At 40.4% G+C, this 8,976-nt stretch overlaps 1 protein-coding gene across 1 annotated transcript; it reads left to right on the top strand.

The window, feature by feature from the left end:
• The first annotated feature begins 131 nt into the window (after nt 1–131).
• pdpk1b (3-phosphoinositide dependent protein kinase 1b) lies at nt 132–8,671 on the top strand. The gene is made up of 14 exons (XM_084040067.1): nt 132–290; nt 2,030–2,320; nt 2,516–2,558; nt 2,676–2,813; nt 2,939–3,083; nt 3,168–3,265; nt 3,405–3,480; nt 3,618–3,686; nt 4,788–4,884; nt 5,025–5,198; nt 5,369–5,586; nt 5,811–5,868; nt 6,196–6,348; nt 6,495–8,671. Exons 1-14 carry the CDS (start codon nt 267–269, stop codon nt 6,606–6,608), a joined length of 1,698 nt encoding a protein of 565 aa, XP_083896193.1. The 5' UTR covers nt 132–266; the 3' UTR covers nt 6,609–8,671.
• Nucleotides 8,672–8,976: the final 305 nt, after the last annotated feature.

Consider the following 8,976-nt stretch of genomic DNA (forward strand, 5'->3'; position numbering starts at 1 on the left):
GCGCAAAGAAGGTTTGTAGGGCACGTTAACTGCGGTATTTGAATACAAACAACTGCTGCCGTCTGACTCGATCCCTATCAGTAAAATGAAGTTCAATAGGTTGTAAATGTGGCGAGGGGGGCGGACACAGCGGGACTCTCCTCTGCTGTCCTGCGGTAACATTGTTGTGGAACGACGTCACAGCTCGAAAATGAAGGCGCAGAGGCAGCCATTACTGGAGCTTCTCTAATTATTTTATTCCAAATAAATACCCGTGGAAAACTCTCATGGCAAGAGCTACAAGTCAGCTGGTAAGTGTTGCGACTCCAACACGAATAACAGTTCGAAGCCGGTGCTCGAAATGTGCAATGTGGCGGCTGTTTGACAACAAATAGTTACGTCGGGCCTTCATTTGAAGAGCGGTGCTAGCCGCAAAAGATCGTTTAACGCTACGATTCGCTAGCAACGTTAGCTCACTAATGTTGGCTAACACAACACATACTGTTTGCTGCGTTAATCGGGGTTGTCTAACACCTCGTTTGGTTCAAAATTAAAGGTCATTTGAATTATTCGGCGTTGGTTTAACATTTACTAATGCTTTCTATTAGTTTTGTAGGATGTACGACCATTCCCCCTTGGTGAGTAGCGTTGTCTGTTGGCTGACGTTAGCTAAACATGTTCGCGCTTTCGAACGATGCTCCTGCTTGCTAACAAGCTAACGTTAGCATCATTGCGTTCCACCTTTGGTTAGAAGACAGCTTTTTAATGCTAACGCTTTGTAGTTCGATTGTCAACCCATCAACTTTCAAATGTCGATATTAATGTCGGCACATCAACTGTGAGCATGGCCAAGAAACATCATGTGGGAACGGTATGAGGTTTTGATGCAACTTGTGTTACCTGACTGGCTAGCGTTAGCGAATTGACTGGCTGTTAGCGTTAAGTTTATAACTCGCTGTCAGTGATGGCCGGCATTATTTGACAAGGCAGCAGGAGCTAACATTAGCTTGCTAGCAGGCGTTAGTTAGCAAAGAAAGTTCGCACAGGCCTGTTGTTACCCTAGTATTCAGGGTTGGGTTAACGTTAGCTAACACTTTTCTAGCCACCATTACATGGTTGACCAATGGCAGTAGGTCGGTAGATAGTTATACGACTAACGTTAGTTGGCAACCATATAGTCAAGTCCGGATAAGCCAGCTAAATGGCCACACCTTGGTTTTGAATGAGAAGAAGCTAGGCCAACTGAACTAGCTAACTAACGTTAACAGTGTTGTAAGTTGAACAACACCATCAGCATTCGTGGTTGCAGTTTCTCAGTAAGTTAGAGACGACCGACATTGGTACAAGCACCAAACAGTTTGTTGGCAAGCGCAACCTGTCGCTGTATGTTATCTTTGAGTCCTGAACACTCGTTTGGTGTTATTTCTTTTTCGTCAGTTTGTTTGTTAGCTGCCATGGCAGTTTTATCATGCGCATACAAATTAGATGTGTTCGGAGCAGTTGTGGTTGTAAGTACAGCTGTCACATGAAAGCAGTAACTTTGACATAGTTTTTACAACCAACACTGGAGGGTGGGACCACCAGGCTCAAAAGCGGCTTCTCCAATAGTCTTTGCATGTCCTTATCAATTCTTAGACTTTGCTCCTCAAGTGGTCTCACTTGAAATTGTATATATAAGATATCCTACCAAAAGCATTAGGTGTAATACATTAAGTTGGCAACCTTGGAAAGTGTATCTTCTCTATATGATGAAGGTTCTCTAAGCCCCATCTCATGGCATGTTTACCAGCAGTACATATTCAGTATCGGCTATGGAATACCCTTTTTCATACACAGATATTATTCTGCAACTTTATACTTGAGGCAGTTCTCACTGTTGTTTTTATGATTACATTGTAATATTTTATTCCCAGCTCATATGCTTGCTATAAACAGTTGTGTAGGTGTGTATTTATATAAACGTGTTGACATGTTGTTTTTTTATTCTCGAAATTACAACTGCATCACCCTGCTGACTGATATATTTTCAATGTACCCTCTCCTGTTTCAGTATGATGTTGTGCCCATTCAGCCCAGCGTTGTCATCTGTTCCTGCTCGCATCCATCAATGGTAAGAAACCACCCTGACTCCTGCTCGCCACTTGCTATCCCAGGCGAAAGCAGTAGCCACTGTCCCAGCATGGAGGGCTCAGCCTCAGAGGCCCGTGCTGTAGGAGCGTCTGCCAGCAGCCAGGGCTCAGACCTCCGTACACAGCCGGCAGTCCAGGCCCCTCAGCCTCGTAAGAAGAAGCCAGAGGACTTCAAATTTGGCAAAATACTGGGAGAGGGCTCCTTCTCAACGGTATGTAACTTGCATTCCACTTAGCTTTTAAAATATACCTGGGTTTAATGCTAAATGTCTTTTGATTAATGTACTTGGATCATCAGTTCATGTGAGGGGCATTGATAAAACAGGCCCTAAGAGTAGCAAGATTTTCTGTGACAACAAATACTAACATGCCATGTCACGTTTTTTTGTCTCTTCTCATATTGTAAGGTTGTCCTGGCAAGAGAGCAGTTAACAGGGAAAGAATATGCAAGTAAGTAATAATGCACAAGCATTTGGAGAATGACGTCAATGACACTTATCATCAAGATGAAAACGTTTAGCTTTAGTTTTACAATTATAACCTGAAATGTTCTTTTCTCTCCTCCAGTTAAGATTTTAGAGAAGCGCCATATTATGAAGGAGAACAAAACCCAGTACGTAAAAAGAGAAAGGGATTTGATGTCCTATCTAGACCACCCATTCTTCGTCAAGCTCTACTTCACATTTCAAGATGATGAGAAGTTGTGTATCCTTTTTGTAAGTTTGTCAAGGCATGTTGTATTTGTCAACTTACTTGTTGTTTTTATTGTCTTTGTGTCAAAAAACTATTTCTTTTCGAGTAATCAGTTTTCCTTAACCAGCTTTTCTTAGATTTTGGTCTCAGCTATGCGAAAAATGGAGAGCTCCTGAAATACATTCGCAAAATTGGTTCTTTCGATGAGACCTGTACTAGATTCTACTCGGCTGAAATAGTTTGTGCTCTAGAATACTTACACAATAAGGGGATAATACACAGGTAAGACTTTCTATCCTTCTAATCCTTTTTGCTTTTATCGTTATATCATTTTCAAATCCTTACATTTGGGTTGTTTAATTTCAGAGATCTGAAACCAGAGAATATTCTTCTGAGTGAAGAGATGCACATCCAGATAACAGATTTTGGGACTGCAAAACAGTTATCATCAGACAGTAAACAAGGTATAACTGCAATATTGATTTTACTAAAACAAAGTATAACAATTACAGTTACATGAATTCTAGATTTTACTTTGTGTGAGCAGTATGAAGTTATTTGTATTTTCTTTTTTTTTCATGACTTATCTGTATCATTTGGCAGCGAGAGCAAACTCCTTTGTTGGAACAGCACAGTATGTGTCTCCAGAGCTGCTAACAGAGAAATCTGCATGCAAGAGGTAGGAGGTTTGGTCATTGAGCAACTGATACACATGCAACTGATACACATGCACGTCATCGTTCAGTTTTCATGTTTCTCAGATAATGGTGGCATCAAATATTTTTTAACTATTCCCCTACCTTTTTCCTTTTTTAGCTCTGACCTCTGGGCCTTGGGATGTATTATCTATCAGTTGGTGGCTGGTTTACCACCTTTCAGAGCTGGGTGAGTACTAGTGTTAATTTCGTCAACGAAAATTGTGACTAAATATGGCCATCCACGAAGCTTTTTTCCCTGACGAGACGTGACCATAATGGAGATGATGTGATACTAACGTGACTAAATAATACATGCAATGTTGTTGACTTAAAAAGATGAGACAAAATGTATTTTACAAAATAGAAACTGAGCCAAAATCTCTCTTCATTTTCATTGACTAAAACTAGATGAGACAAAATAATTATAACTTTTAGAATCATTTAATTTATTATGGTTGTAGCATTTCCATTTCCTGTTCCTTGGCTCAAGCACCTGCAACATTAGATGTTGTTTTGGTTTGGTGGTAGACAGTAGCTGTGGACACGACAGGAGTTTTTAATGGTACAATTGCAGGGCGACGGGCTCGGGGGGCTACGCTTAAATTGTTGTGAAGGATCCTATCTGGGGAAAGAGATGAAAACGAGTGATTAATTGAGTGGCTCACGTTAACATAGCTAGCATTAATGTTACCTAACTCGCGCTGACAAGTTAACACTAGCTGAACTGGCAACATGTGGCAAATCGGCCCTTTTAACTTGAGCTAAAAGTATAGTAAACCTAGCGTGAACCTGTGAGCTTGCTCATCTGGGTTTCTCTGTGTCTAGGAAGGAATTTAAAGAGGCTTTATATGATATGATGACTCTTGTGGGAATTAAAAAAACACTGATGTTTCAGCTAGGTTTATTGGTCCTTCATAGCCATCACTATGTCAAGACTAAACAAAAAAGACTAAGATGAGACTAAAATAAGACTCAAATGCTCAGACCTGTAGTTGACTAAAACTTGACGAAACAAAAAAGAGGTGAAGGTGACTAAATATGATTTAAAAACTAAAAAGTGCAGTTGACACATGAACTAGAACTAAAATTAAAAATAGCTGCTGTTGTCACAACTAAGTTAATTGGCGTTAATTCCTGCTTCAATGATGACGTGGAGTATTGCTATTTTTACCAATCAAGTTTACTGTTCAATGTTATTTTAAGTGCAACCATACCCAAGTCATATTACTCAACCGAACAACATTTGTTTCTTTTTTCTTGTTTTCCACTTGTGTTTCATTAATTGTAGAAATGAGTACCTAATATTCCAGAAGATAATAAAGCTGGAGTATGAATTCCCAGAGAAATTCTTCCCCAAAGCCAAGGATCTCGTCAAACAGCTTTTGGTAGGTCATCGAGAACCATTTTTCATATCGATGCAATTTAATGTTGCCGATATCTGTATGGGCATTTATTCATTTGGTTATTTTCAGGGCAGTGCTAGTGAATGGAAACGCTTGTCTTACCCATTTCTGTTTTCCCTCAGTCACTGGACCCTTCCAAGCGGATTGGGTGTGAAGAGATGGGAGGGTACGACCCTTTGAGGCAGCACCCCTTCTTTGACACTATCTCCTGGAGTGATCTGCACCTACAGACACCCCCCAAGCTCACCCCCTACCTACCAGCCATGTCTGAGGATGACGAGGACTGCTATGGAAACGTAAGATAACTTGTTATGGTCCATGTCCCTCCTTCTTTTTTTTCCACTGTTTATAGGAAAACATAGTTATGCCTTATTGAAAATTTGATTCCCCCAAACCCTGAACAAACCACAAATCTTCAGCCAAACCTCACTATACCTTTTCTCAACTGTCTGATTTCTGATCACAGTACGATGACCTCTTGAGCCAGTTCAGCAACATGCAAGTGGCCCAGTCCAGCTCATCACACTCCCTGTCGCCACATGAATCCACGCCCCCGCAGAGATCCAGCAGCAATATTGAGCAGTACATCCATGACCTGGACAATAACTCTTTTGAGCTGGACTTGCAGTTCACTGAAGAAGAGAAGCAGCTATTGCTGGATAAACAGACCACTGGAAACCCCTGGTAAAACCCTCATTAAAGTTTAAACCATGTCAACCTGCTAATCTTTGTATTAAAGTGCCGTTCATTGTTTTATTTCAATTCTATTCACCGTTTGATTGACTTCTTGCTCATGTCCTAGAAATGTGGGGGGGAAATTGGATTTGAATGTTCATTTGTTGAAGAAAAATGTATGTTTTTGTGGAACAGACTGGGTGTCAATAATCTGTTGTTGCTTATTTACTCAGGCACCAGTTTGTGGAGAATAACCTGATCCTGAAGATGGGCCCAGTGGATAAACGAAAGGTGTGTGAATTCTAGGCCATGTAATTGCCGTTGTATTTGTGTTGTATATTTAAAACGATATATTTAGAATTTTAAACCCCTTTTTAAGTTAAATCTTCTTATAAGCGAAGAGTCTTTTGCCATTGAGGCTATACTGTAGTTGTCTGTTTTTTTTGTAGTAAAACTTGAACATGTTTAGCTCAGCATAAATGAAGTCATCTCCCATGGTATTGCTCCCTCTGCTAGTATATAGAAAGTAAAGGGGATTTCCCTGCTTTTCAGAGGAAAGTCTCATAGCCCCCTCTGTTGGTGAACTAATGTCTAGAGACGTGTGGAATTCCATTGCAGGGTCTGTTTGCAAGACGGAGACAGCTGCTTCTCACTGAAGGACCACACCTGTACTATGTGGATCCTGTAAACAAGGTCCTTAAAGGGGAGATTCCTTGGTCCTTGGAGCTACGCCCTGAGGCCAAGAATTTCAAAACCTTCTTTGTTCATACGGTAAATGACTGTTTATTTATCATGTCTGTCCAGTATATTTACCTTCAGTAGCATGCTGAAACTTACCCACTGTTTATAATTTCTCCTTATGTGTGGCTTTCTTCTTTAATAATATTTTTTGTTTTAATCTTCTGTCATGTTTGCAGCCTAACCGAACATACTATTTGATGGACCCCAGCGGAAATGCTGACAGATGGTGTAAGAAGATCCAGGAAGTGTGGAGAAAGATCTATCAAAGGCACCAAAACCCCGGCCTATAGGAGCACAGTTCCTCCTGTGGTCACTTTTCTTTAGCTCTGAGGCCAATCACTGAGCAGAGTAACACCCTCTTTAGTGCCCTTCATCACCGCAATGTAAACAAACTTAGAGACGCTGGCATCTAGACCTTGTTTGTTTTCCTGAGTAGAACCATGGGAAAAATACAACTTTGGATTCAGGGTTGCTTTGCTTGTTCTTTGTGCTCTCTGTGAGGCTTCTATTGCATTTTTTCCATGTATGGATGATAAGACTGCCACCATGCACATCTGCTTTTTGTACATTCTGCAGGGGGGGAAGAGAAGGGCAAGCTTGTCCTGTAGAGAAACATAAGCTTGGGTACCGTTAGGACTATCTCAAATGCAAGGACTGGTTTCCTGCTTCAATGATACCATAACACAAAATCTAGCTTTTGTGAACCAGAGCCTCTCCTGATATCTTAATTAAACCATATCCTAATCCTACATCGTATGTGCAAGCTGTAGTCAGGCCCCACTTCTAGAGCATATACTCCATAGTTGTAACATACTATAAGCTGATTCAGTCTCACATGTTTACCAAACTCAAATCCTATATATATTTTTGTCAGAGCCCAAATGTTCCGATGGTATTTGAGTTGTTTTCTAGTCTCTTGGTACTTGCTTATTGCAGTCCAATGAAGGTCTTGATGTAACAAAGCAGTGTGCTGGTCTGCAGTGAGACATGGGTCTGAATCAGTGTCTGTATAAGTGTGAGCCTTCCATAGCCGTTACTGAGGAAGTATTGCTAACAGGGGGCGGGTAAACATGCCACTAGCTTGTACTTCCTAATCATAACTTGCTTATCTTTCCTGCATGGCCAGTTTTGTAGCTCAGCCTTGTCCGCTTCTCTCTCCCAGGGCACTGGAGATATAGTTTATTCAAGTTTAAAGGTGGGTATTTTTGACTGCATTGGCAACCATAGCGAATATTATTGGATGATTTGGCTGTTCTGTACCATTCACTGGCTATTTCTTTGTGGTGTGATTTCTTCAACTTCTTTTTTGGTGGGATAGTCGGCTCATCTTCACGTCCTATTGAAAACTAAATCTTATGTGCTGACTGCCCCATGCTGAACAGAAAACCTTCATCAACAGTGATACATACACATACTATCATTCTCTGAAGCAATCACAGTAAAGCTGTTGTCCCTGGACACGATGGCAGAACTGCCTCATCGGGCTCATTGGCCCGTCTTTTCTTGTTTTCATTCTGATGTTTGGCCCAATAGAAATTAAAGCGACTGATTTAACTTGTGCTCTTGTTTTAGCAATATGTATTATCATAATGCTTTTAATTTTTGACATATTACCTTAAGGTCCTTTCCAAAGGTCCTCTTCCTTCAGCTGAGTCTGTGTGTGCAGTGTGTGACTGGAGTATAGGTGAATAGGACCCTCTGGCCCAGGGGCCCGGGGCTCGATGTGGTTGGATGTCAGTTAAAAGATATCTATCTGATCCAAATAACCGATGAAATTGCTGTATCTGTCTATAAAGTTGAGGAAGCACTAGAGAAGTGTTTTCTTCTAGTTAGAAAAATTGTTTGAATCAAGTCGATGGCAGTCGGTTACATTGTGTATGGAATACCTGGCTTGTAACTGACTAGAACTGTGATGTACAGATGTATTATTAAAATCTGAAGCAAGTAATGCAATGATATTAGGATACAGTTTTTGTATTTTTATTCTTGTATAAGGTTATTTGATGGCTATTGTTTAGCCTCTAGTTCATTCTGTGTTATTTAAATTCTAATATATGAATCATATTTGGATTGAAGTCATGTTCAGGGGCCATGTTGTGTATGTATTGAGATGTAAAGCCTTTGAATGTGAATAATTATTGTAAACTATAATATTTTACAGCTTTTTTCTTACTATATCATACATTTTCTATTTGCTCAGTGATTTAATCATATTCTGATAATTTAATGAATCTGTTCATTCTCTCTCTGATTATTTGTGCGCTAGGTCAGTAGATGTTGAATGATGAATTTTCCACTTAATGCTTGGTAGTCCAGTAATTAAAGCATGTAGGGATTTAGGCATACAAATAAAGCCATGTGTCCTGTCGTCTGTTAACAACCACAGCCATGACGCAGTGAAAGAAGTAGCATTCAGTGGCAATGGCATCTCACATTTTGCAGCATGTAAATAAAGTACCGGCCCATTATAAGTGTTTTTTTTTTTTCGTGAAAATTACTTTAATACACACTTTGGAGCCATTATCGCGTGAGACAACCCGAAACACGAAATAACCACGCGAGTAATCACATTTTCAAACGCTGTGACATTTCCAGGTTGTCGGTATCCAGAGATCGTTGCTCCATATTGAAGCGTCAGAGGATCCAGCTGGGGAGGAC

This window comes from Eutrigla gurnardus (genome assembly GCF_963514095.1).
Source record: "Eutrigla gurnardus genome assembly, chromosome: 22".
NCBI classification, from domain to species: Eukaryota; Metazoa; Chordata; class Actinopteri; order Perciformes; family Triglidae; genus Eutrigla; species Eutrigla gurnardus.